General features: G+C 52.4%; 11 protein-coding genes across 11 annotated transcripts; 5 read left to right on the forward strand and 6 right to left on the reverse strand.

Moving 5' to 3' along the window:
* BDP55DRAFT_34696 (uncharacterized protein) lies at positions 1-889 on the reverse strand. The gene has a single exon (XM_060566968.1). It carries the CDS (start codon positions 742-744, stop codon positions 238-240), a length of 507 nt encoding a protein of 168 aa, XP_060432657.1. The 5' UTR covers positions 745-889; the 3' UTR covers positions 1-237.
* Positions 890-7,423: 6,534 nt separating this feature from the next.
* On the forward strand, positions 7,424-9,859 carry BDP55DRAFT_546925 (uncharacterized protein; the record flags this gene model as incomplete). Its single annotated transcript, XM_060568698.1, has 2 exons — positions 7,424-7,478; positions 7,572-9,859. 2 exons carry the CDS (start codon positions 7,424-7,426, stop codon positions 9,857-9,859), a joined length of 2,343 nt encoding a protein of 780 aa, XP_060432658.1.
* Positions 9,860-9,896: 37 nt separating this feature from the next.
* BDP55DRAFT_34516 (mitochondrial chaperone bcs1) lies at positions 9,897-11,641 on the reverse strand. Its single transcript, XM_060566955.1, has 3 exons — positions 11,561-11,641; positions 11,235-11,488; positions 9,897-11,187 (listed from the first exon to the last, which is right to left on the reverse strand). The coding sequence occupies exons 2-3, from the start codon at positions 11,437-11,439 to the stop codon at positions 9,935-9,937; spliced, it is 1,458 nt and encodes a 485-aa protein (XP_060432659.1). The 5' UTR covers positions 11,440-11,488; positions 11,561-11,641; the 3' UTR covers positions 9,897-9,934.
* A 1,639-nt stretch (positions 11,642-13,280) lies between these two features.
* On the forward strand, positions 13,281-13,996 carry BDP55DRAFT_34531 (uncharacterized protein). The gene has a single exon (XM_060566959.1). It carries the CDS (start codon positions 13,501-13,503, stop codon positions 13,864-13,866), a length of 366 nt encoding a protein of 121 aa, XP_060432660.1. The 5' UTR covers positions 13,281-13,500; the 3' UTR covers positions 13,867-13,996.
* A 129-nt stretch (positions 13,997-14,125) lies between these two features.
* On the reverse strand, positions 14,126-14,635 carry BDP55DRAFT_629498 (uncharacterized protein; the record flags this gene model as incomplete). Its single annotated transcript, XM_060572027.1, has 1 exon — positions 14,126-14,635. The coding sequence occupies one exon, from the start codon at positions 14,633-14,635 to the stop codon at positions 14,126-14,128; it is 510 nt and encodes a 169-aa protein (XP_060432661.1).
* Positions 14,636-16,207: 1,572 nt separating this feature from the next.
* Positions 16,208-17,852, forward strand: BDP55DRAFT_655797 (ankyrin repeat-containing domain protein; the record flags this gene model as incomplete). Its single annotated transcript, XM_060574343.1, has 8 exons — positions 16,208-16,333; positions 16,392-16,582; positions 16,610-16,730; positions 16,764-16,964; positions 16,986-17,065; positions 17,109-17,616; positions 17,688-17,813; positions 17,834-17,852. Coding segments are annotated over 8 exons (1,372 nt in total), but the record flags the coding sequence as incomplete, so codon positions are not given.
* Positions 17,853-19,337: 1,485 nt separating this feature from the next.
* BDP55DRAFT_655798 (uncharacterized protein) lies at positions 19,338-19,761 on the forward strand (the record flags this gene model as incomplete). The annotated part of the gene is made up of 3 exons (XM_060574344.1): positions 19,338-19,499; positions 19,547-19,627; positions 19,654-19,761. 3 exons carry the CDS (start codon positions 19,338-19,340, stop codon positions 19,759-19,761), a joined length of 351 nt encoding a protein of 116 aa, XP_060432663.1.
* A 374-nt stretch (positions 19,762-20,135) lies between these two features.
* Positions 20,136-20,615, forward strand: BDP55DRAFT_629500 (uncharacterized protein; the record flags this gene model as incomplete). The annotated part of the gene is made up of 1 exon (XM_060572028.1): positions 20,136-20,615. One exon carries the CDS (start codon positions 20,136-20,138, stop codon positions 20,613-20,615), a length of 480 nt encoding a protein of 159 aa, XP_060432664.1.
* A 527-nt stretch (positions 20,616-21,142) lies between these two features.
* Positions 21,143-22,021, reverse strand: BDP55DRAFT_629501 (uncharacterized protein; the record flags this gene model as incomplete). Its single annotated transcript, XM_060572029.1, has 2 exons — positions 21,143-21,509; positions 21,648-22,021. 2 exons carry the CDS (start codon positions 22,019-22,021, stop codon positions 21,143-21,145), a joined length of 741 nt encoding a protein of 246 aa, XP_060432665.1.
* A 1,380-nt stretch (positions 22,022-23,401) lies between these two features.
* On the reverse strand, positions 23,402-23,743 carry BDP55DRAFT_713235 (uncharacterized protein; the record flags this gene model as incomplete). The annotated part of the gene is made up of 1 exon (XM_060578232.1): positions 23,402-23,743. One exon carries the CDS (start codon positions 23,741-23,743, stop codon positions 23,402-23,404), a length of 342 nt encoding a protein of 113 aa, XP_060432666.1.
* Positions 23,744-24,303: 560 nt separating this feature from the next.
* On the reverse strand, positions 24,304-25,474 carry BDP55DRAFT_655805 (uncharacterized protein). The gene has a single exon (XM_060574345.1). It carries the CDS (start codon positions 24,997-24,999, stop codon positions 24,445-24,447), a length of 555 nt encoding a protein of 184 aa, XP_060432667.1. The 5' UTR covers positions 25,000-25,474; the 3' UTR covers positions 24,304-24,444.
* Positions 25,475-27,297: the final 1,823 nt, after the last annotated feature.

Here is a 27,297-nt window from a genome sequence, read left to right on the forward strand (position 1 = left end):
GCATCGGCAGCAAAGGGTAGCTGATGAAAGGTCTCGAACCAAGTAACCTAACGAAGTCTATGTGAATAGACTATATCTCCAATGCCTAAACTACTGGGTCTATGCTGTTCATGTACCTTGCTTACGGGATCTTGGCCACGTACGGCTGCTGCCATGTTCTTTCATTTTGTTTGTTCCATTTTCTACACTTTGCCGTTTATGACGAGCAACCTGAAGTAACTGGAAAGCTAATTGCTTCTAACCAGCTCGCCGCCGCCGTGTCAGCTGTACAGTGTGTCGCCGACGAGATGGGCTGTTCGCCGTTCCCAGTTGAACCAACCCCCCATTGAGACCTTCCACGATCCGCAGCCCGATTCTTGCTTGTATTTGCATAGACCACTTCGCCAAGTTTCTGGTATCAGCGAGCCCGCTCTTCTTGTACAGTGATGAAGCCAATTTTTGTGCCCTTTTGACATGACTGTTGCTGCCGTTCATCCGTTCATCCTGTAACGCCCTTAATTGACCATATCTGCTGTGGGGAAAATTTTGATGACATTTATGGTTATATTGCGACTGTCGGAAACTGTCTGATGCGTCTGTTCTGATAGTTGGTGGGCCCCTGCCGCCTCCATCGAATTTCCCGACCCAAGTTTCGCCGTCCTCCTCCACATGAGCATTCAGATTTTGTAGGTACCAGCTCCCTGGATAGGCTTGAAGTAATGCGGGCTTGAATGTCAAATTGAAAAGGCACCATGAACGATACATTGTGTAGGCAACGCTGATCGCCACGCTGCTGCCTGGCAAGTAGTCTCATAATTAAGGCGGTATTGGGACTTCATTGGGCGAGAGGACTGCGCCTCCGAAGTCCCATGCAGCTCTTTAACTTCATTCGGTAAAGCCGTATTTCACAGTGCTAAAAACCATTACACGTGCACGCAATCGTTACGGAAAGCTGGTGATCATCTAAGTCTCGATAACAGTGACCCCGTTCCCGTAACCCGAATCCTTACCCACCCGCTCACCCCGCTCACCCGTGCTCACCCCAGCTCACCACGTTAGAAGCGGCGGGGGATCCGGGGACACCTGGGCGACATATTGGCGTCTTCTGCCCTTGAGAGCTCCACAACCACTGATGATGCCGTCCTTTTGCTGGCTGACTGGGTCAGCCAGCCTACGTACTTAATTTTTGCTCTGGGGATGAATGCTTTCTTGTCCTGCAGCAGGTCGTCTCTGATTTCTGTGAAGTGATCCATGTTCATCGAGCTGGTTCTTATGCCGTGCGCTAGCACCCCGTAGGTTGGGACTCGCACCGCCGCACCGTTGCCAATGTGGTTTCCCCAGTCCTCGGCAAACTGCCGGAGTGCCTCCATGTCTTTCGTCGTTGCTGTCTTGATGCTCAGGTCGCCGCTCTTGAGTTGATTGGCGGACACGGTCTTGAGCTTGCAGATATGCTCGTTGCTGCTTTGTTCGATGGCGCGGTCTACGTGCGCCTTAAGGCTACGGGGGTTCATGGCTCTTATGCTGGCAATGGCGGTGGGGTCTCTAATGTTCACAATGATTTCACGCAGAGTCTGGGTCTGGGACACTCTCTGGTTGTCGGGATTATGCATGCTCCCTGCAGGTCCTCCTCGGGCGGCTACGCTGGCATATGACTGCACGGTGTTCCCCTGATTCATCGGCTCCAGTGCTTTGATATCCTTTACAACCTTGACTGCCAGCTCGCTGGCTTTCCAAGCCTCTTTGGCTGCGCGCGTTGTGTTGATGTTTTCCTTCAGTTCGACCGTGTTCTGCTGCATGGCAATCCTAATAATTCTCGATTCGCGGATGTTGTTCTCGTTGGCTGTCTTGGTTTCCGCACGTAAGCTATCAATGGCTTGGTGGAGGTGTCCGAGCTCGGGCAGGTTCTGCATATTGGCCAGCAGGGAGATGGTGGCAATGAGAGTGGCTCTCACGGCTTGCGGGTTAAGGGGGTGTTCGTTTGCGGTGTCGATTGATTTGAGTGCTGTCTGAAGGTGTCTGCTAAGTTGAGTGGCGTGCTCTCGATGGTGCGTTGGCCATGTTTGCTCCTGGGGCCATGGGGTTGCCATGATGCCTACGTCGCTATGGGCTTCACGACGAGCACACGGCTATCCAATTGACCTTTCGGAGTGTGTTGTGGCGCTGTTTTTGCTCCAATTTCAGAAACTTCGTTCTCGCTGTTGTTAGTGTTTTACGGAGTTTAGTCATATGATTTGATTTGATTTGATTTGATTTGATTATATCCTACTCGGTTTCGGCCGCTTTAGTCAGCAGCTATGCCCGGAAAGCAAGGTTTGGCCAACAGCCGACGCGTCCACGACAAGTCGCGACGCCCCACTTCGCCCTGCTGTTGAATCAAGGCCAGCTATCTCCAAATTCCTCGCTGCACTGTCTATACTCGTGTTGATTCTCTCTGTTGAAGAGTCTTTTCTTGCTGCATTGTTTTCCCCCGTCATGGTTGTTTTTCTTGCCTCGGAATTCCCTCTTTCGCGTCTTCCTGCTTCGGTTCTGTTGGTGGTAACCACCATGTCTGGTTCCGCGTACCTACAGTCTCCCCCCAGCGCTTAGCCTCGTTTGTTTCTCTTGTCTGCATCCTCTCAGACTCGCCTGTACCGTATCTCAGTTGAATCTGTAAATCTCTTTGCTGCCTCCTGCCGGGTTCCCATGTGGCTTTGTATTTCCATCTTGCGACCACCACCGCCGTCCACCGCATGGAGCCAGGCTCAATCCGCGAAACACAATGCTCCAGCCGCTCCGACTCGTCCAATTACTGAGTATGAGAGCTCGTGCACAGGTTCCGCAGACGTTGTCGTACGTTGAAGGGGCGACAATCCTTCTTTTTGCTCTCATAGCGGGTTTCGGCCAAAGGCCGACGCGTTCCGGCGTCAATCCATAGCGCCCCAACTCACCAATGCAAAACATAGACGAGTTATCTCCAAAGTTCCCGCGTTGCCTTTCAATCTTATCTTTCCCTGGCAGCCACCAAGTGTAGTTTGCGGTTCTCTACCAATGAATATATGTATTTCAGGCTCTGTTGAGGTCTTGCTCCTCGTGTGACGATTCCAACTACCTACACTCTCCCAATGCTCAGCTTTGTGTGGTAGTGACTCGATCCCGCTGCCGTCCGTGTAGCTGTGTACTGCGTCAGTGTTCTGTTCCAAACCTCTTTGATGTGCCTGCTCAGCCTGCTTCGCGCCTTCGCCCATTCGAATACGCGGTCCCTGCCACCACAGTGGGGTCATAAAGGGCGCTAATTATAGGTTTGTCCTGCTCGGTGTGGGCGTCCTGTCCATCGTGCAGTCATCTCGTCGTCGTTTGTCTTGACTCGTTTTAGTTGCTCTCCGGGAAGGGGCTTTGGCCTTGCCTATACACAAATGATGGCGATGTTGTATTGTTCGACTGGCAGGAGATGCATCTCCACACCTAGTGCCGGGAACGAGGTTGCTCTATACGCCCCGCTCATTGCGCTGGCTGCTCTGGCTTGGAGCCTCTGCAGCTTGTGAACCGTCCTTTTGGTGTGCCCTTTCTCTCCCCGTCCGTTGGACCACTGCGAGCACGCGTACATCATTTGCGGTATGGCGACTCTCTTCTAGATAGTCCTCATCTCTCTAGCCATCACACCCCATGTGAAGCTGCCCAAGCTACCAAGTGATGTGATGGTGCTCGTGACCTTGCGTTCTGTCTCGTCGATGTGTTGTTTTTACTTGAGGGCTAAGTCCATGATTAGACCGAGGTATTCGCACGTTGTCTTGGGCTCGATTTCTGCCCCTAGGCTCTGAAGTGTCGTCTCTGTGTCGGATCTGGTCTTCGCTTGTGTGAAGTGGGTAAGCTGGAACGTATCGGGTGCGAAGATGGAGGCAAGAGTGAGTGCCCATTTCCCAGCTTTCCGAAGCGCTTCTTGAAGTTTCTGGCATGTTTCCTCAATGCTGTCCCCCGCGGCAGGGATCGCTGTATCATCGATGAAGCCGACGGCTGTCGTGTACCCGTATTCGTTGCAGCTTCTCAAGATCTGCCTTGTAGAAGAAGTAGAGTATTGGTGATAGGGGCGATTCTTGTGGGATACCAGTGTTGATTCTGTATGTTCCGGATCGGAATCCGCCTACGTTGATGTCGGTCTTGCGGCATCCAAGGAAACTTGAAATTCAACGCACTGTCGCTTCACCAATCTGTTTCTAGCTCAAGTTTCCCATTCAAGATTAATGCAGTGCATGTTCATCCGGCCGGTATCTTCTCCCGCCTATGTGACTGTCTGGCAGCAATCCGTGTGTTTCGGCAAGGTAGCTCAGTCTTTTGACTATTGTGGCATTCACGATTTCGCCGACCGTGTTCAAGGGTGCTACCATTCTGTATGTTTTGGGCGCGGTGTAGTTTTCTCTACCTGGCTTCCTCCAAATTACTGTGATAGACTTTTTGAAGGGTTTCGGGAGATGTTCGAGCTGGAGGCTTTGATTGTATGTGCGCACAAGGTGTAGTGCAATTTATTCTTTCGCCATCTGAAGTAAGTACCAGGTTGATAATGCCATCAGGACCTGGGGCCTTCAGCAAGACCAGCCGATCTTACAATGTAAACTAATCGAGTTGCATTATAAAAAAGCAGCAGCTTACGCAGCTGAGTGCATCTCAAGTCCGAAAACTTTGCGCGAAGAGCATGGAACCTATCGGCATGGCGTTTCTAAGCAGTTGCATGAGGGCTTTCCAATACGCGTAGTGTAATGTAGGGTGGAGTGAAATGGCAGCAGGCAAAAACAAAATTGCATTATTGCATATTATTGACAGATTACCAGCAGATTAAGGCGGTCAGCTGTGCCAAATATCAGTGTCTGAGACGATGTTCTATTTTGAGTAGGCGGTGAAGATTTGTGGTAAAGGTAACACAGGGGCTACTTAGGTGGTCAAGTCTCTTGGCTTGAAAGTGCAGGCGGTGTGAGTAGCCAGATCAAAGCTCCTGGGGACGCTATGCAATTCAGTAAGTGGTTTCGACTTTCTCAGATAAGTCCCACCTGATCGGTAGGCGGTGGACAAGCAGGCAAAGGACTAGGCGGTGAAGCTGGCGCTTTTCGTGAACGAGTCTGCGACTGAAGTTCATGATCCCTTAGGCAAGCGGTGAAGTAAGCGGTGAAGTAAGCGGTGGCGGTGTCATCCGCTTTACGTCGTATCAAAAAGGCGGTGTCTTGATTCATACATGGGACCATACCGATACCTTGAAGTAGAAGGTGGTGAGTGGCAACGGTATGGACACTGCATTCTGTCGGGCAGGCGGTGTGAAACACTGTGCATCGTTTCGCCATTCTCGGAAGGCGGTAAGCTCATACAGTCTCCTCCGTTACCTTGCCCCCAAGAATGTTTCACAAATCGACGCATACGAAACTCATGAAAACCTCAGGAATCATGATACACTGGTCGAAAGGCCGAATTTCAAATCAAATGTGTTTCGACCTCCTCGATCGAGCTAGCACTGTCAAGAACTTGCAGTGTTGATCCCTTAGATCGAAAGGGGAATGTAGCAAAGAACTGGCTCAGGCAACGTAGAACTGGAATGTCGGACTACCTCTGGTGGAGCTTAGCATCGATGAAAGGGGTTCACCTATTGCCTTTCGATGATGAAGGTCGGCAAATGAACAATGATGGTGCACTTGAGAACGAAGCTGGTCAAAGGAGCCACGGGAAACTCGTTAAAGGTTGCGAAAACATGATCTGCACTCTGCTCATCTGGTGCGTTCCTCGACTGTGAAGGGCTCACACCACCAATCTCCTGCCTGTGCTCTACAATCCGCTGTGACATTCTTTTGGATTTGGGTGCATGAGTCGATGTCCTCGGTGGCCCGCGAAGTCTTGTGAAGGCTCGTTTCCCTGGCGGATTCTGCGTGAAAGCAAGCCTGATGTCGTTGGTGACCGACCTAGCGGAACCTGTCTAAGGGACTGCTCCTCTTGTTAGATGATCTGTCTTCGTTCAAAAACACATTCATGTTTCCATCAACGCTACATTCTGGGTCAGAGTCAAATTTTGCATAGCCGCTGGCAGGAATGCGGCCCCTGCGAGACCGGCGAACGGCTGAAATCGGAGGAGATGGAGATGGTCAGCTTCGTGTCTGGAGTTGCCCAGATGTTGCTCGACGCTAGTAATGTTTCAGGGGTACTCTGTGCAAGTACGGGTCGACCGATGCTAGTAGGGGTGACGCTGTATCTGCTCTTTCGAGATGATGCTGTTGCAGACGACTACAATGCCGGAGAAAGCGGATCGTGTTCAATCGACCGCATCATGGAGTAAGACATCCCATACATAGTCATGACAACGTCGGTGCCCTCTTGGGTTCGCAAGTTGCTAGCTGACTGCGATCGAAAACATTCCAGCGATTCTGCTGTCGCTTATAATGCGAGGTGGTGTCTCCGCTGTTGTCTCCGGCGTAAATGCGGCGTCATCAACAATCGGCTGGGAACCATTCACGCGCTTACCCGACTCCACCCGAAAGATACCCGTACCTTATAAGAGTATGTTGATCAGCAAAACCTCTGCGACACATGTTCTTCCATATTCGGCCTCAAAGAGCGAGGCAGCCATGTACCGAAGTCCGTGTTCCCAAGGGACTCCATCAGTATTGATCACTAATTCACGCTATATATGCCAGTAGCTGTAGGTCAGTGTAGTGGTGTCGGCTTGTGGGTTTTAAGGACTAAACAAGTCCATCGCCCCCAGGTCGTCCTCTCCTAACCCAAACAGCAAGTCAGCTCTTCTTGTTCCTTGCAACCGCATCAGCCATGCGAACCGGAACTATTATTGAGGCGAGTTGGTAGATTTCGCGCGTACGTTCCAGTCTAAGCGCCCCTCGACAGCCGCGATACTCATGGCGGAGCCCCTCTGGTGGTCGTGCCTTTGTGATAACGCACGATTCACGAATTGCATCCAGCATTGACACAGCTTGCCTAGGTACTGAGCTCAATACCAAGCATCAGATTGATGCACTGAACCTAGCTGCAAGGTGCATTATCTGCTTGCGGTGCATCGCAGCATTGTGCCGCGGAGGCGCGGAAGGTTGAATGTGGCCTATTGGCAAGCTGCCCGGCCAAAGATCTGCAGGAAGCCGGAAAGTTGGCCGTATTAGATTCATGTGCCTGAGCAGTGGACGGCCGTGTAGAGGAGGTCCTGCCAAAAAGACAAACAGAAAGAGGACCGTCAGTCTCACAGGGTTCACGGCGGCCCCTGTGCCCGGACGTGGCTTTGGTTGGGCACCAGCCAGACAAGTGGCCCACTATTCTGAGATAAGAGTCGGAGAAACGGATGATGGTGGAGCCGTAGTCAAACAGGCCAGCAGACCCACCTGCTGCCTCGCGCTTGTTGTCGGGGTAACACAGACCAACAACTCAGTTCTGCGGTGATCGAAGCTTTTGTTTCTTTCTTCACTCCCTATTGCACAACTTTCTAGCCACGATGGATGATGAAATCGCTAATCTACGTCAACAACTTCGGGAAGAGCAACATCGACGTGAAGAAGCCGAAGGTCGTGTACTGGAAGAACAACGCCGACGCGAGGAAGAACAACGCCGACGCGAGGAAGAACAACGCCGACGCGAGGAAGAACAACGCCGACGCGAGGAAGAACAACGCCGACGCGAGGAAGAACAACGACGGCGCGAGGAAGAACAACGACGGCGCGAGGAAGAACAACGCCGACGCAAGAATGCCGAAGAACTTGCGAAGGCATCACAACCACAGACACTTCAGAAGTATCTCGAGTCTTGCCACTCGCTCAGTCTCGCCATTCAGGTAGTTACTGATCGCACCTTGACTACACAAGGCGACACGACCAACCCGACCGGCCGCATTTACCCTCGACGAATCATTCCGTGGGATGACTTCGCGACAAGACAAGAGGAGATTTGGGACCAGCTCTCGATCTGGTGCTCATTCTCCTCTGAAGCCGTGTTTCCATCCGCACATCAGTTGGAATATGTCATGTCTCTGATTAGCCCGATCAGCAGTGAGACTGGACTCCGAAACTTTCAGCGGGATACGGTCGAGAACGCGGTTCAAAAGCTGATGGATGAGGCATACAACAACGAGCAACTCCGAAGTAATTTCGGCTTACAGGGGACCGTGACGTTCGAGAGCCATACGAACCTCGGCCAGACTGATGACGCCGTATCCGAAGCAATGGAACATATGTCTATCGAGAGAGAACATACAGCCGCCGCGACGTCAGCCTCGATGTCACCGAGCCGCAAACCCCGGCGCAGGGCGAGGGGGAAAGGCAACCGGGCGGACCAGTTCTGCATATATCGCACCTTTGATGGCCGAAACGTTCCTGCCGTGGCGATCGAGTACAAGGCACCCCATAAGCTGAGGTGCGACGAGGTCGTTACGGGTCTAGAGTCCGAGATCCGGCCGGAACGCGATATAATCAACAAACACGATGAGGGGTTTACGTTCGCATCGAGATCACTCGCTGCCGCTGTTGTCACTCAGCTCTTCTCGTACATGATCGGCAAAGGCATCCAGTATGGATATGTGTGTACAGGTGAGGCGTTCGTCTTCCTCCACATTCCGGATGACCCTACCACCGTATATTATTCTGTGCACGTACCCAACCTGGACGTTCGGGATGATGATGAGAACAGGCTCCATGGCACAGCTGTTGCACAGGTCTTCGCCTTCATCCTTCGGGCCCTCCGCGCGGAACCGCCTCCTTCGTCCTGGCACGACGCCGCCGCAGCTCTTAGTACCTGGGCAGTAGAGTACGACGACGTGCTAAGGAACATTCCCGAAACGGTGCGCAAGGGCAAGGAACCGCGCGCCTCTCCCTACAAACCTCAACGCTGGCGAGGGTTCAAGCGCTCGCCGATTCGGACACGCTCTCGGTGCAAGCAACCCGACAGCAACACAAAGCATCGAGGCGACAGCGGTGACGACGAAGAAGAGACCCCTCCTTCCCCCACTCCAACGCGATCGATCCATACCGACGGAAAGGCTGTCACTAAGTCAACGAGGGCGGGTTCGGACAGAAAACAAGCGCAACATGGCAAAGGAGGTCAGCAGCATAGCCAACCGAAACAGCAGAATATACAGGATCGTCCGTTTTGCACCCAGCAATGCCTCCTAGGGTTGGCGAACGGTTGGCCAATGGATAGACACTGCCAGAATTTCCGGGACCATGGATATCAGCACCTCAATCGTGTGGAGTTCCTCCGACTCGTCCGTATCCAGCTCGCTGAAGACCGCGGCCGTGATGCTGATGCCGCACCGCTTTACCTGTCCGGCTCGATCGGTTCACTCTTCAAGGTGCGGCTATCCTCCTACGGGTACACACTTGTGGCCAAAGGCGTTGAGAGTCTCGACCTGGCCCGGCTGCAGCATGAGAACGAAGTGTATGATCGACTCCGCTCGATCCAAGGAAAACATGTTCCGGTATGCCTGGGAAGTGTAGATCTGGTCCTACCATTCTACTATGATAGTGGCATCTACAAGCACTTCTTGTTCCTCAGCTGGGCCGGCCGGCCTCTGTTCGACTCCGCCAATCAAGCCATCAGGACAGACGTCGTTGACTTGGTTGCCATGGCTTACAAGGAATTGCACAAGTTGGGGATCCTTCATGGCGATGCGGAGCCGCGCAACGTATTACGCGACACAGTGAGTGGTAATATTATGGTAGTGGATTTCGAGCGGGCAGAGTTCCGCTGTCGCCCACCTCTCGGCTCGCTTAACTCAAACGGTCAAACCCAGAAGAGAAAGAGGGGGATGTTAGAGAAGCGAGGGAAAGGCGATTTTACCAAAGAACTAGAATCCATCGTAGAACGTGTTTCAAGGTGTATAACAACAGCACGGTCAGAGGCTGCTATCTATGCGGCCAAGATCGTGCGACGTATCTAAGGAATGACAAAGAGTTGGACTGATGTCAAAAGAAAACGGACCAAGGAGAAACTAAAGCATAGAGATCACCACAAACTAATCACTCTGAACCCATGAATCTCCCCGTCTTAGGGCTCTTTCCTCTCTAGTACGGGACACCCATCCCTCCACCTCGGCCAAAGCACCTGAGGGCGAGTCTCTGTTTGCTAGGAGGAAGGAAAAAATGTCGGCAGGGCTGAACTCCAGCTCCGGCACTAGGGCTGCGAATTGATCTGCCAGTCTCCGGACTTCCTCATTGCTGTCTTCTCGGTTGTCCAAGTCAGACAGCTCCTCTTCCGATTGTTGAAACACAGTGTTGAATATCTTTCTGGTCACGTCAGCATCTGCAAGCTGAAACTCGATCTTCTTGTCAACGCGGCCAGATCGGATCAAAGCTTCATCAAGATGCTCTATGTGGTTTGTCGTCATGATGAGGACGCGCCCCTCTTGTGATGCGACGCCGTCGAGAACATTAAGAAGCCCAGATAGCGAAACAGTCCCGTGCGGCTTCGATGACCTTCGTGAATCTTCCGATCGGGAGTCAAAATCATCGGCGTCGGATACATGTGATTGGGTTGTACCGACGGCATCAACATCCTCAAGTAGGACAACACAGCGTTGAGGAAGCTCCCTGAACAAGGCACTGAGTTGTCCATCACTCATAGCAGCGAGGCTGAGAACGTAGATGTCCAGTCCGGAACAACCGGCGACGGACATGCTAAGACTGGATTTTCCGGTTCCAGGACGGCCGAACAGCAGGTAGCCTCTTCGATGTGGCAGCCCACGGCTCGCGTACCAGGACCGAGCTTTGGGATCGAGGAACGAGCGGACGTCCTTAAGGAGCGTCTGCTTGAGCTGTTCGTTCATGATAACGGTATCGATCGGCCTGAGGTCTCGGGTGGTAGTTCGCTTCCAGCCGTTATTATAGTTCTCGAAGATCGAAGTTTTGTTTTCAGAATGCTTCAGATATTCGACGCGACATTCTTCCATAAGTTCCCGTAGAACTCGTGAAGAACGCCCAACGCACGAAACTGTCATTGTGTTGCGCGGAAACAATGCTGCTTTGTCTTGCGTGCACCGTAAAGTGAGACGGTGCCCGCGATACCAGAAACACAGCGGTTCTCCCCAAGGAGTAAACCGAAGATTTTTTTTTGCCGCAATATTGGGGTTGAGCTGGGCCAGAGTTCTTCCTCGTCTGCTTTCAACACTAACAAGCGAGGAGCTAGCATCTTTGGAAAAGGCTTGACCGGAAACCCACGCATCCAACGTGTCATATGCCTCGTCGGGATCGTGGACATCGGCCTTTGAAGCTGGAGGATGTTAAATATGTGTTACGGGTTTAGGAAGGGCTACTAACTGAGGTATGTATCGACGAATGCTCCCACGGTCCTGCACAGGAACTTGCCGCAAACCATCAACATCCCGCAGATACACAACAAACCGGCGTAGCCATCCAAGTTTCCGTTCAGAAGTTGTTGGAGTATTGCGGTGAGGCCGGTGAAGCCGGTGAAGCCGGGGAAGAAGATGTCCATGACGGAGAGATGGGGAGGAGGGGGATGCATGACTTAGAAAGTGCTCTTTAAAGTATGTCTGGCAATATCGACAACACCACTTGCAGAAGTTGGAGGTCAGAATGTCGACAGATTTCTTGCGTTCACGCCAGTACTCATAGGCTAGACATACTTAGAACGATAAGCTTCTTCAGGAAGGGAGGGCACGGCGGAGGCTTTTAAACTCATGACTGTGGCAGAATAACGGATGTGGCTACCCATCGCCGGCTTAGGAGCGGCGATGGGAATCGTCTCAACCTCTGAACCAGTTCCCTCGTCCTTGTTTCCCAGACCAACAGCCACCCTATTCCACTGGTTACGGGAGAACGGCCCCGGGGCTTGCAATTAGCATAATTTGCGTAATGGACCAACATCTTGCAGGTGCAGCATGGGCAAAACCGTCGTCTCAAGATCAGTCCTTGATCTGGTTGGCGTCGGATTTTGTGAGCATTGGTATGTCAATAAGACGGGTCCCTTCCCCATTTGGATGGAGAGGATTTTTGTGGCTGTCGCTAAACAGGCTAGTCCAGCCGCGTCATGGCACGTGCGATAGCTGGAAGAACGGGGCGGCGTTCTCCATAATTTTACAGTTCTAGAACATTCAGAAATCGAGAAGGAAAGCATCGATAGTCACATAACCCGTTAGGAAAAATTGATTGATGCAACTATGAGAGACAATTCGTGCACGGAATAACTATCGACCGCCAGATCTTTTGATCGGGAGGAGGTTCAGGCTTCACGCACCAACTTAACCCCTCCCTCAGTACCTTACCGCTAGGCTGCGACACAACCCCACGAGACGATACGAAACGATACGCAACGATACCTAAATCATTCCTTTCCGACGCACCTGCTGTGCTCGTGTCACGTGAGGAAACCCGATTTATCACGGCTATGACCGCCGGTTGATGTGAATTTCAAGATCTACACAAGCTTTGTAATCCGGAAATTCTTTAACTTGCGCACGACTTTCCTGACCGCTGTGAGTAGATGACTTAATCTTGCCATTATCATGGCATTATCACAGCGGTACTAAACAGGCGCAATTCCTCTAGTACAGGAGTTCTAGGAGGGGTTCACTGGCGGTTCTTATGTGGACCTCATGTTCAGGGCAGGTCATATAGTATATTAAATCTGTATTGCACAAATGTAGTCCGGAGGATCTGAGTTTCGTCTCAAACCTATTGCCTATAGCTAATCGCCAAAGTGTCGGAGCTCATGCCCCATCCACTTTTGCTTGCCCGCTGGAGGTGCACTAAACGTCCGATCCAATGAAGGCTCCGTGGGACAAATAGCAGCCGAATCGCATCTTGCTCTTTGGGCCGAAGTGGTGCCATTGCGCATGACCCTTCGCATGGCTCTAGGCGTGTTCTTGTTCGTGGCGTCTCGAATCCCAGCACGCGTGCGGCGTAACCACTTACGCGTGGCACACAAGATCTCTTCTCGTCCTCCGTAGCTTGCCCGGGGCTAATATTGAGGAAAGCCGGCTACGTAACCTTGACCACATCATGAGTTGAAACTTCTACTAGCTTCGACTTTTCTTGCCGTGGCTGATGCTCTCTATTCTCCTGACGCTGCGGCGACGCCTTCGCGCGATTGTCAGATGGAAAGCGTATCTATCCACGGCGATAGTTGCTGCCAGTCACCCGGGGTCTCGAAGGTAGAGCACCGCTCGACTCTTTCGTGCAGCCTTTGTACACGTTGCCAAGACCCACAAAGCATGCTTGTAAGGTGGCTAAGACGTGATCTGAGATGATGATGATGTATTTGACGCTCATGGTAAAGAAGGACGTGCTTTACAGGCTAACGTCTTTACCTAACATTCCCTTCAATGAGTCGTGTAAATCTTAGAAAAGAAAGTGGTCACCTCTGGCTATGTATTCGCAGTAGAAGGAAGGCTTCTTTAATAGTTTTACGTGGAAGGAAATCAACGTTTACCGTTACTATTTCTTCTCTAGAGGAGATAGCGTGGTATCCAGCATGATGCACATGTCGCTTCCTCCTTCGCAAAAATTCTTGATGTTTGGGAAGTTGGTTCTATCCATCTTATTTGGTGGCTGTTGACGAGAAGCCATGATGATTTGTTGGATAATATGGACTGCAACAAGCGCTGGCCAAATCCTATGCACGCGAGTGAACCAGACACCCTATCGTGCTACGACAATAGGATTGACGTTTGCAGTATGTACCGTACCATATGTTTATTGTATGTATAGTTCAAGAGCACAATTCGATGATGCATTGCGTGGCGACAGCCCCAAACTAGACCGGATGAGCGAAAGCCACAAAAGATGGCGTAGAAGCTCATGCTGGCACACGGATACAAATCGACTACCCAGAAAATCTAGTATCATTTACATGTCCACCGCGGATCGTACGGAGAATTTCTATTCCGTTGTGTGTGTTCTGCATCATGAGCCTGACGAAGCAGGTGATTAGCTTTTGAAAAGCTAGACAGAAGAACGGTTTACAGTAAAGCACCAGTCTTTTTCAACATAATCGTGTGTGATGTTGCCCATGTCAAAATCCATATGTTGACGAGTTTCAGATCCTCACGAGAAGTTCCATATCCTCATTTAGGGGCCCATAGAACAGCCTTCCGCCAACCACTTGATTTTGTCTTACTCTTCATGGCGCGCCTCGATGCGTGTCTATCATAAGGAGATCTGGCGATGCAACTACAGCAACCACGATACCCTCATATGGTTGGTGAGTCTGGTCTGGGGATACCGCACTCGGCAGACCCCGCGTAAGGATCATTCGAATTCCAGTCGAAAGAATTAGTGGTAATCGCGCCATCGCGGCTGGCTGTCCTGAGATGGAGCGAGCGTTCTGCGGAGACTTTCCCGAAAATGTGTGCTACTCTGTACGAAGACATTGCCTCGCTCTTCTTGGTTGGTTCATGATGTCGAGCCGCTGCAGAGCAGGCGATCTTGATACCAGCCGCGATGTCTGGAGACGTTATGCTGGTCGCAAAGCTCGTTCCTTGATGCGAACCATCTTGTGCAATTCTCCTTTCCTTCCTGATACTGTCGCTCTCCTCGTCGGAGTCGCAGAGGAGGAAGGTCGACACATGTTCATCTGGAAGCATCTGTCTGTGAAGCATTTCACTTGATGGGGTGATTCTCAAAGGTGAGAATACTGAGTGAAGCTTTGAACCCATGATGCTTGTGGATGATTTCTTTGCACCAAATGTTGACTGCGGCATGTTTGAGACCTACATGTCACGAGTGTGCACATACTACTTCCCACTCACAAGCGCCAGGAGAATAAATGTGCTGTAGGTGCTGCGTATCATCACTCCAAAAACCCCTGTGGAGCGTGTCTGTTGGGATCAAAGTGTCTGAAGCCAGCGAGCAGAGCCAGAGATGGAAGATACCGCGTGCAGCCGTACGGCTCGTCTGATCGCTCCGAAAGCCAGGTCAAGTGAAGCTGCCCCACGCATGGCGGTAGTGCAGAAGCTGGATGATGCCAGAGTGAAGATTCGGAGGGCAGAAAGACCCAGCTGTTGGTGGCCTTCGCTTCACGCCGCGCGGATAAGGCTGGTCGAAGTGAGCATTCGGATGCCAACGTTACAAACGTAGGCTGAAAGCAGAACTAAATCTGCGAACAGGGTACATGGCGAAGCAGGGCGGTTGTTGTGGGCCGGGGACAGCCCATCTTGAGAGCCGAAGCAGGCTCCTCAGGTGAGCAGCATCTTTCATCCTAGATATTGACGAGGTCCTAGTTGCGTTTCTAGGCAGACCAGCCGCAAAAAACTCCTCAACAATATCTGATGGATCGTATAGACAGGGTATATGGGTTAAAACCCTACTCGGGTTACGAAAGGCCAGATCTAGATTTCACAGATAGAGTAATAAGGAAGCAGGATCCTCGTCGTGTGGCTGGGGACAACGCCGGTTCTGACGCAGGATATGGCGCAGATTTTGAGTCATAAGCAACTTAGAAGATAGGGTGTTCGGTACTGTAACATAGACGGTGTGTGTCTAGAGAGCCGAGCCAGAACCGACATATAGTGAGGGCCAAAAGCGGATGCTATAGATGGGCTAGCCGGCAAGCAACATCCTTGTTTCGACGCCAGACATGACCTGCAACAAGAAAGTGGCAGCGGCTCCCTGAATCTCGACTTCTAGGTATTGGGGTCAGAGTTGGAAACGGATTTCACAAGATAAAGGCATTTTGGTACAAAGAGACCCTTGATCACATTTTTGAGAATGCATCATTGCGGCCCCCAGCCGTCGACACGGGCTATTGGACGGAACCTGACGTGATCCGCGGGTAGGCGATGTGGTAGTGCATGCAAGTGTGTTATTGCTTGCTGGAGGTGCACGTAGGAGGTGCACGTAGCAGAAAGCCAGGTGAGTCCGCAAATGAAAATCTCCGGACACTGACAATATAAGAGGTATGGTGAAGGCCTATTTAGGATTCATCGGTCTTGTGGGGGCTAAGCGTCCAAAGCCGACGTGACACCACTTGTACGCTTGGTATCCTCGTCCACCCAGACCGGAGCCATTAGAACCTGTCCGAATAGCCTAACATTCTGAAGCCATGTTCAGCTTGTGTCCAGAAACCAGAGACCACTCGCGAAGAACGGTACTGTCCACCCGGAGGATGAACGGGGCCTTCTTCACAACTAGAGGAAGCACCGTAGCGCCTGAAAAGCAGAACTCAAAACCTTTCTTGAACGAGATGGCCAACTCCGGATCTGCAGTGTATGTATGAGATGCTTCTGGCGTGAAGCGCTGTCCCATGGGATGAAGTCTGAATTCTTGTATTGGATATGAGGCCGGCAAGCCTACACAACAGCGTGACTGCCTCGTGTTCTTGCTATGACGCGCTTTCGTCGCAGGTCACGTCGTCTCGCTCACTACGACAGACGTCACTCGCTATGAAGTCTATCTCCAGAGTCGATCTCCCTAGACGTGGCGTGGCATATCTTCAACCACAGCGAACCCCATGTCCAGTCCAGGTTCACACGATGCTCGCGCACTTGGCATTCGTTCTTCAACCCCAAGCTTTACCGAAACGATGTGAAAACGGGAAAATACTCCGCCGTTTTCAACACCATTGCCAACTGCACAGATACGCGGGTGGCTCTCGCCACGCTCCGGCATACCTGCCGAGCCGGCGCTGACTACAACAGACCGGCCACCATGTACATGACCGAGACCCATCGATACAGCCCTTTCCTCGTTACGGCCCTGTATCTGGCCGCCTCGAAAGGCTACCCTGACATTGTGTCATTTCTCCTTGACCACGGTGCCGATATCGACGGGGTCCCGGACTGTCGGCTACGGACTCCCGTCTTCCTTTCTCTTCTTAGCGGAGACGCCAAGACGTCCATGATTCTCCTTCGGCGCGGCGCACGGCTTGAGTCTCCCGAATTCGGCATCAACGCCCTCCATCAAGCTGCCGCCGCCGGGCTCACCGAAGTCATCGCGTATCTTGTCGACGAGAAAGAGATGGAAGTGAACGAGGCCGACAACAACGGGGACACGCCGCTGATTCACTCCCTGTTGTCTCCGTCGCCAGAGACGGTCATAGGTCAGTTGGCGCAGTTCGGCGTCGACGTGAACCAGCCTACGACGATAGACACATGGCGCATGACGGCCCTCAGCATGGCGTGCGAAGATGGCATGTTCTCCGCCGCCTGGCACTGTTGAAGGCTGGAGCGGATGCAGGGGCGAGCTGGACGGCTTGATCGAGGGGGCCGACCCAGCGCTCCGTATCTTCGATCAAAAGCCGCTCGAGCTAGCGCTCCTGGCCCGGGTCAAAGAAACGGATGGCAGGACGGCATCGGCGAAGCAACGGCTCATCGAACTCCTCCTCAAGTCGGGCGCTGACCCAAACGAAGCGGTTTGCATATCGGCACGCTGTAACTGGACAGGACCTCTCTTGCTGAAGCTGGCTCGAGAGAGGCGCCGTTGGGAGGCCGAGATGCTGCTTTCTTCGGGTCTCGTAGACATCGACAAGCGCGACTCGCATGGTGCGACAAGTCTCGATTGGACACTTTCCACATGTCACGGCAACCCCGTGATGGCGTCGATCTTGCTGCGGCGTGGTGCCAAGATGGACGATGCCGTGGTGTGCGACATTATCGGCAAGCTGGCGCGGCTTGCAGACGCACAAGACCACTGGAGTGTGATCAGCCTGTTGACGCGAGAGCCTAAGCTGTTGAAGATATTCCATGTGTTGTATTCGCACTGTTTCTTGGCAGCGTCCCGGGGCGGCGACGCTGCCGCATCAGGTTTTTGCAAGAGTCGCCGAGCGTGATTGTGCGTCTCGTCACGGAGATGTTGAAGCACGGTGTGAGTCTGACGAAGACGGGCGTCTTGAACATGCTGCGAAATGCGAAGGAGAGTAGGCCAGGGCCGGTCATCGCAGGGGTTTTCCGATCAGAAGAAAGAGCGCCATACGGAGGTGGTGTTAGTATGGTGGGTGAGTGGTAAGGGGAGAGATGCGGGACTGTCAACGTAAGAGAAAATGGTACCGAGGGCGGGAGAAAGTTGGTAGGCGAAGCCGGTGATAAGGTGAATAGCTGTTAGTCATAGACGTGACATCACAGCCCTGATGGGAGGAGAGGTTACATTACTTAGTAGGGAGCACATCGTCCCGGATAGCATTTATTCCGATAGGAATCAGGTGTTCTCCAGCCGCGCAAACGTATAAATCATAGAGCCCGCCATCTTTGTCGAGCCATATGTGCACACCATCTTCCTCATTTCCAGGAGCACGCTCACAGGCTGGCTGACTGTTTCAGACGACATGGATTCCACGCTCGATACAGGCATTCCGCCTTTGGACCACTTGACAGCACAGGTCTTCGGTGCTCTTTCCTCGATGAAAATGAGCTCGAGAAAAGAGAGAAGGCCGTTGAAGTCGTGAGACAGAAACATAGCAGAAAAAGGCTCGTGTCAATATTGTAGGTTCTTCACGGTACAGTAAGTACGTATCGTCAATGGCATCTGCTGACACGAAAAAGACAATAACGACCCCGCCACGCCCGACGACACGTCCGAGGATGACTCCACGGCGCCGAACACACCAGATACAAGGAGAGGGTCCAGTGACCCTGGGCAGAAAGCCGACGATGAATGTAGCACAACTGTGCCCGTTACTGCTGTAGCTGCGCTGATGCAGGAGATTGCAAAGAACAAATGGACTGCTGTCATTTTGGTGGAATTTGACGGCAGCGAGAAGGCGGTGTTGAGAGCGGGTGTTCCGTCTCAAGACAGGCATGTCCGGAAGAACTTCGAGGCTTCTTGAGAACTCTTGCTAGCTGCTTAGAGGGGATTTCGGCGGTAAAGGAGATATGCCGGCTCGTGTGAGGCTCGCGTTGGTAGGAAGATGTATCGTAACAGCGAGGCCAGTCAAGGTGGCTTTTCTGCCATAAATCAAACTATTTATCCAATTGCATTATTCAATGCAACCTTATGCACAAACATACAAGACAGTGTGATTGTGCTTTTGTCAGGTCTGCGCAAATGTAATATCGCAATGTTGCAGGTAGACACCGCCACTGCAGACACGATGTTGCCAGTGGTTCTGACTGGAGGCCTGAATCAGAGCCTTCGCCGGTGAAGAGAGAAGACATCTTTGACTCCGAGAATGTACCACATGCGAATACGGCTACGTGGCACCGGTGGACGTGCATCTGCCTACAAAGCTATACTGTATAAATTCAGACCATCTGACGATGGCTAATGCCTACAACCTAGCCTCTCATCATCAATCTCCAAGAGGTTCGCTTCCCTAAGGAGAACGCTGTACGCACACAGCCCTACCTCTCTCAAAGATCTATCCGCGTCAAAATGACGTGCGGCGAGGTTCGACGGTCCACGCAGCCTGGTCCTCGTGCCTCGAGGTAGTCGAAGTCATCTGCACCGCCACGAGTGGCGCTCACATGTTCCATGGTGTGTCGTGGGGATCCGTACCCCCTCGAGTGGGATTGGCTGGGCGATTATCAACTTTTATGGGTCTTCGAAGACGGAGAGTACATCAAGGTATGGCAAGAATGCGTCGAGCGACCGCGGCCAAGCAACGCGTCTTGGGCGCCCCGTCTTCAGTGTATCGTGGGCTGCTACGAGACGGATGATGGATCAATCTGTACGCCGTCAAGTGGGACGGCTACGCCTGTCCGACGTGGGAAGCAGAAGAGGACCTCTTCAGCTACGGCCAATTGATGGCCGACACGACGAGAGTTGCCAGTGCACGCCAGGCCTTGAGAGTGGCTACCGACACAATGAGTGGACCGGACGAGGTCGCGAAAGGGGTTCAATCACGCCGCTCGTTGGTTTGCGGCCGACAGATGTAGACTTAACGGCAGAGATCTAGATCGAACGAGGGAGCAAACTTCTGTCGCTCTGGGCCATGGATCAGCTTGTGCCGTCAAGTGGAGCGACCGGATATGGTGCATTGCCTCTTGCGATTCTACCGCAGTAGGGTGACGATCTGACTGTAAAATGAACAGGGGTGCACCGATGAGCAAAGCCAGAAGGAGCTCTCTGTTAATTACACCCCCCACCCCCTCCCAGACCGAAGAGCGGCTTCTGGATCATGGAAGGATCCGCTGATTCAACAACTGCTTCGACGCGAGCTCCCAAAAGGAGATTCTGTACATATGAGCTGGAAATTGGCGTTCTAGTGTTCCATTGAGATACTGTCCGAAAACAGCATTTTCACTTCCGAGGCGTTGCCAGCCAACCAAAATGTCCCCAGAGTCTTTGCGTTCTTTCGACGTCGTGAGTGAATGGGTTTCTTCCATGTCGCCCCACATGGAGCGAGCTCGACCGGCGCCTCCCATGACTGGCCCTCAAGTGACGTTCCGCCCCCCGCTTGTCTCGAAGGGACGAACGAAGCAAATCCAACCCCACACCACCAACAGCGACCGACCGTTATCTCGTCAATCTGCGGCAGGGGCTCGCCAAGCTTCAAACGCCGCATTCTGCAACAAGCAACGTCAAACAGGGCGTCCCAAGAAATCTGCCAGAGCAAAGATTGAGCAGGATGCTTCCAGTCGCAGTCTCGATACATGCACCATCATCGAAGCGGACGAAATGACAGAATGGGAAGGCTCCACTGAAGCCAGTACGCCGGCTGTGGAGCCTCTTCAATTTATCCGTCGTGTGGACTTAGACGGCACGGCGGCTGGTCGTTCTCTGATAGGAAGCATGTTGGAGAAGTTCTGATTTTCAAGAGAGTTTCAAGGGAGACGAGAGCACGGCTCCGAGCGCGGGATAGAGGATGGGAACATTAGTGTAAACATTGATGTCATGTGTCATGTTGCCATGAGTTGTGGCAGGCACCAATGGGGTATAGGAAGTGGGAACAAGAGGCTTGTATTGACTCAAGAAGAACGTAAAGAAGAATCAAAAGTCTATGATTGAAACGAATGTGAGAACCACCTGATAATGCATGTAACAGGCCGATCGTGGAAAAGTGACCCTATCCCCGATTTGTGATGTATTTTGAGTCTGGATACTACATGTAGATGAAGAACACCACGACCTGCGGGCTCATAGCCTGGAGATCACGTCGGTACAGTCCAGTCGGTGGCTCTGACGTGGGAGAGATGGGCTTTCCGCATCCCCGCTCGCGCATAACTCAACTCTTTCTCTGCATTCATCCTATCCTAAATTCGAAATGCCACCAGCTATGATACAAAACGGCGCAGGACCGGACGTGAAAAGAAATAAAGTAAGAAAGATGAGGCCTCTCAATCTTTCCACGCGGTTATCTGCTCGGGAAAAGCCGATACTGGAAGAGTAGTAGGTCTAACGTTCTCCCCAATAACACCTCCGTCGTCGACGTTTCCAAGAACAAAGCCCTGTTGCGAGATAGGCCGGCCATCAAGATCATAGACCCACGGGGAGAGCGGCTCATCATAGATAGCGTGAGACGAATCAGCCGCGTTTGTCAGATATCCATCAGTGAACCCGGTTTGGAGATGTGAGCTCTCCGTACAAGAGCCGCTCGGTATGCTATGCTCCACTGGCTTGAACACACAGATTCCGCACCCAGCATACCATCCACAGTAGCAATCGTGAGCCGCATAAAGAAAGGCTGGATCGTAGACTGCTGAGCTAGGGACGTCGAAGCATTGTTGACCGCACATGGACCGCAGAAAACAAGGACTTGGGCTAATCAGCAACCATTCACTACTTCACGGCGTTTGGAGATACTTACTTCATAAACGCAGTATGCAAACAGATAGGACACACTGGGCCAAAAGGCCAGCGGAGCCCACATTGTGATATCCGCTGAACATCTGTTCCTGGAGAGCCATACTCGAGGACGTGACGTCTGAGGACTGCCGTGTATATACCGAGACCATATCGTCAAAGGTCGGTTGCCCAGAGGACGTCAGCTTTGCAGGCGATAATAACGAGCACGCCGACGTGGAATGGCCTCTGATGTCAGAATACAATTCCACGTCTGCTTGTTGGCGCTGGAAATTTATTGACGGTGACATGGCAGCAGCGGGCGAGGTGTGCGGTCCGACCATGTCTTCTTGAACAGCCTTCGTCTCGTCAAGAAGTGTCGGCGTGGCCGCAGTGGGCGCCAAAAGATACTGTATGGAGGTTCGAGAAGGCATTGCTATCGGAGGGTTTGCTGAGTGTGTTGCAGAGTGTTTGGCTGTGCTGGAGCAGGATGTGAAGTACGTGACTGAGGAGATTGCCGCACTATTTATGTCGATGATTCAAACTGCGCACCTGTTGCTCTTCGCCAAAGTAGGCATGCCAAACTTGCGCAGGTGGTGCCGAGTACTGGTCGTCAATGGTCGTCACGGCCGTGGAGATGGCTGTTGATTTTCGTGCCAGCTTGCACGAGTCCGCGTGTCGGACAAGGATTCGGGTCGGCGAAGCGGAAGCGCCGTAGGCGATGGGCGGGGGATGATACCTGGCCAGTGGCTAGAATATTGTGAAGCTCTGCCAACACGAAGATGAGTGTGAGAATCAGGAGACTGGTTGGTACTTGCGCACGAATCGACGCCCATCAACATCTGGAGCGCGATCTGGGTTGCAACTGGCTGCGTGGCTGCGGGGCTTCCTGACGGTAATGCTGCATCGCAGCCGCTTCTGGATGAGCCGGCTGGCCGGGATGATTCCGTGCGGTCAGCCCCTGTTACAACAGATATTCAATGTGTGATGTCAAACAAACAGGCTTCTTTGCCAAGATATCGCCTTCCACTCCGAGAAGGAAGCAATCAATACACTATCGCTTTGTCTAAGGCGGCACGGCTGATTGGGCGCGCTGGAAAGGGAATGGCCATTAGTTTTTGCGCGGGCCAGGCAGCCGCAAAGACGATTTTGAAGGTATTTCTATTTACTGACCCGAAAGCACAAGGGTATCTGGTTCTTAGTGATGACCATCGGACCCTCACCGTTTGCTACGTTGACAAACAACGCCAACAAGGACGTCCGAACGGTCCAGGGCAAATACTCAGCCGGCGGGTATCCTACCTTTGACTTCGGCCTCAATGAGCTTGCATATGTTGTTAGGTTATCAGTTCATCTCGCTCGACGGTGGACATGCGGTACAGCCATGCAAGTCGAAGTTGAATTTCTATGGTTGAATTTCTATGGGACGCATGTCTCTGTTAATTCGCAGATCTTACTACCCGCTCACATGCAACAACTCCGTACAAGGACCCAGTACAAGAACCCAATCAGATACCGCAGGGCTGGCGGTAGATGCCGTGCGCGATCGGTTCCAGCAGAAACTCGTGTGCCAACCAGCACTGCGATGATACGTCTCAATGCTGTTTTATGTTCACATCTTCAGCCACAACCCACTCGAGGGGCTTCGTGCTATTCGGCAAGAAACAATATTGCAGAGGTATCATGTATCGTTTCTTCCAAGGCAGCTGGTGGCGCGGAATGCAGAAATACTCCAGGAACCCCTGGCCCTTATTATAATACAGTACGCAAGTTGTCAACTCGTCACTCTTCTGGCCGAACAGGCTACCATAAGCTCAAACTCTGGTATGGTCGTCCATACCATCCCTATCCTCTTGAATGTTCAACGTAAACCGCGGACCCGGGCCCTGATGGCGCAAGAGGCCCCCAGAGCTGTTGAACCGCGGCCATCTCAGCGAGTCGACCAGCCTGGCTTCGTGTTGGATATCTCCGGTCCAGTCCATGGATGCAGCTGCGAGATGAAGCTCGTGACAGTCTTCACCAAGCGCAAGTCGCTCAAGGTCAGATCCAAAGAAAATGGGATTGGCCTTGAGTTTAGCGGCTGTTTCATGCCATGTATTGTGGGTGAAGAAGATGTTCACGACATAATCGAGTACTTCCTTCGCTGACCTGGGCATTTGGGGAAAACGTGCAGAGGGTTGAGTCTAAGCTAAGATCTTGCTCGACCATGATTAGAGGTCGCCCTTATATATTATATACTGAAAAGGTGTGCGACGCGTGGCAGTTTGTTTAGCCGGCAATCGGGAATGATCGCGTTGATCGCGCGAACTGGCTAAGAAGGGCATTTTGGGCTCATCGGTGAAGTATCTCTTCTGGTAGGTTGGTGACGATTCTGGAGCGTCTCGCAGTCGGATATGGGACGAAGAGAATAGCGGATCAGCCAGGCTTGGAACAGTCACAAGCTTGAAGAGGCTTGATTTTCAATATCAACGAGATACGGGTGCTACTATGAATGAGCCGTTTTATTCTCCTAAAACCGCAAGCAGTCGTTCATATACAGTATATACCTGGCTATCCCATTTGCATGATCTGTCAGAGATGGAAGCGAGTCACAGGGAAGAGGTCGGAAACACCACTCAGGCGTTCTTCAGAAACGGATCACTTACGACGCCTCAAGACGGCGACGTTGGAGGGCTTGAGCCATGTCAGACAGCAGCGTGACGCCATTTCAACTCTTGATGACAGAAGTGATTCACATTAATGACAGCGGTGATATGTACAGTTGTGTGCAAGGGCATGAATTCTCTATTTCTCTCTATGATATCACACGATAAACATGGACTCGGCGAATACAGGTGCAGACCATGTGCGCTCCATATCAGAGCCAACCTCCGGGATTGTATGGTGGCTGCTTCCGCTTCAACTCCGGCTTGACGGCCTCAAAGTCATAGCCTTCTCGACCACGCCTGACTGGAGCCAAGAGCACGCCGAGGTCATCCTCTACTCCTGGCTCGTCTGGCTCGTCTCTAGCCTGCACCTCCACGTCTTCCTTCTGTAGAGATTTGGACGGATGGCCGGAGCCCATGTTTCCCTCCGCAGGCATAGTGTTTGTCTCATTCATGACGCTCTCGAAACGGCTGAAAATATCTCGAAGCTGTACCACAACTTGCTCGACGTCGGACATGAAGGCGGTTCCTGTGAGAGCCAAGCTTTTCCAATAGTCAAGTTCTTGCCTGAGGCGACCGGAGTCTCTCACGAGTTCTTCCAGACGTTTCTCCTTACTGACTGGTGCCTTCTGAGACTGTATGGTACTGTTTGCGAGGTCGGTTGCGTGGGTTCTCCCGCCCAAGGCCGCGACTGCGTTGTCTATGTCGCTTGGTAGGCGCGGCAGACCGTTTGATCGGCGAAGGCGCTTCAAAGGTCTGGCCGTCATGTCGGCTTGCCATCGAAATGAGGTGGAGTGCCGATGGGTTGCCGAGCGAAATGCGTGACATGGATCATCTTATGTGAGGACGGACACTGCGTTTGCCAACCGCGGAATTTACGCCAAATGTAGACGAGATGTAATTTGTGTAACCCATGGCAAGGTCGTCTGGTCTTGTTCGGGCTGCTCTCGTCGTCAACTCGATGAGCGAAAAGCCAGAGCTTTCACTGGTGCGTGAGCCAGCAGATGATTCCGTCTTGATTCTGTATGTATAGCACACTCCATGCATGGATGCCGTATGCACAGCACAGTTATGAACTTTGAGACTATCTCTACGGTCCCGGCATCATTGCAGAGACCATACAGAAATGGCCATTCATGCGAAAAGCTGACCGCTGAGCTGTTGGTGGCTTCTGCAAAATCCGGTTGCGTAGAACTTCGCTTCTCAGAAGACGGTATCGGATGTCGACAAGGGCTTACACGCACGAAGAGCACAATGTGCCTTGACCAGAAACAAAGGCAGTCTAGAGCCATAGTGCTGATGATATAAATCTCTTCATTGGCGGTGGCATGAGCTGGGCTACCAAATCACCACAGACGCGCCGGAAGAGACCATGGATTCAATGTGGTGAGCGGCGCACTATCACATTGCCACAAGATTATCTTGCTAACGGAAGTTAGGACCAACCTGCTTAGACAAGATGAGCGGTGCTGCCTCGCTATCTGCCTGGCAGTCAACTGCCCTCACAACGGACTGACCGACGACACGTGGTACCCGCCGCTGAACAGAGTCAAAGAAGACATGAACAGCACCGCCGGAGATCGGTTCATCGCCTACATCATAAGCTGCCTGTGTGGGCCACTGCAAGGCAAAGAGTTCGTCGTCAAGGTCGCCGCGCTCCTAGCGTGCCTGAAAGCCCGCGAAGCGCCCGAGGAACGTGACGAGGGCCCGTCGGACAACAGGACCAACTTGTTGTTCGAGTTTGACAAGGCACTGAACTTTGACTTTGGAAACATGCTCATCACCATCAAAGTGCTCGAGCAGGTTCTGATTTTCTCCGCGCGGATTTGGGAAATCCATGCGCCGGAAGACACCGTTCACCCCGGGACCTTGCCAGTGACTTTCGACCTCTGCGACGATTCGGTGTCGAAAAAGATGCTATATATGTACTGCTGCGTACGAATCTTGTTTCCCGACACTCATGAGGCGACCATGCACCGGACACGGGCCGTTTTCCAGATGAGCTCTGCAGATGCGGCCGAGCTACTTCTCGACACGCTCAGCGACGAGGAGTCGGAGTCGGGTGGGCACTCAATGTGTGACGTGGACGAGGACCTGTTTGACGGCGAGGGCGGCGAGCCTTACCGTTCTGACATTTCTGACGTTGAATCCGGCGAAGACTCAGATATGTCGGAAGGAGGGCGGCTAGACAACGATTATGGCGGTTCAGACGTCTCAGATGAAAGCTACGGGCCTGGCGCAGAAGAAGATGATGGCGATATAGAGTAGTTGCTGAGTTTGTTACGCATGGGGGGGGGGGGGGGGGGGGTCATTCTATACATTTTGCTCATGACTATTCTAGAAAAAGGATTTCATGTTACTTCAGACTTCTGTGTGGCTTACGTGTGAGGCGCCGACCTGCGTCAATATTCGCCAAACGTCTAGGGAGTGCTCTGCATACAATGCCCTGTGATCTGTACTGGGAAACGAGGGCTCCACCCTTGAGACCATGACATACACAACACCTTGTTGTTGCTGGCGATGGCTTGCTTGGAGCCGTAGAGCACCACGCCCGCCTTAAGCCAGGCTGCAAAGCACGAAGCTTGGAGAGACGGAGCCCAAGATTGCTGCGAAACTCCCGTCGAAGGAGGGGAGGCGTACTGTACGATGAGGCATTCGTCCGCAAACTGCCCACCAGCGGCGCAAGTGGCTTGTCATTCTCGTGCTTCACAACAGGAAGCAAGTTTCGTCGGCTGCGTGCGACGAGAACCAGAAGTGTCTTTTCGTACAGTATCGTACACGTTCTATCTATTTCATTGATCTCTCCCGCTGCGGAGCGACCTCCAGTTGCAGGATGCCAGCTCGGCCCAGCGTCGAAACACCGGGTGACACCGTCGCCAACGTCTGCGCCAGCATCCTCGCGCTTACCCAACAGAACTTCTCTGCAATGTCTCGTCGATCTTGGACTCTCGCAGTGCTGGTCCTCCAGCTTTGCTATTGCCACCGCTGAAAGCAGCGTCGGCCGTCGAGATCCTCTCACGAGTCCCGTCGTGTGCTGTGGTGATGTGTGTGGAGCATCAGCCAGG

This window comes from Colletotrichum godetiae (genome assembly GCF_030913485.1).
Source record: "Colletotrichum godetiae strain CBS 193.32 chromosome Unknown BDP55scaffold_10, whole genome shotgun sequence".
Lineage (NCBI taxonomy): Eukaryota > Fungi > Ascomycota > Sordariomycetes > Glomerellales > Glomerellaceae > Colletotrichum > Colletotrichum godetiae.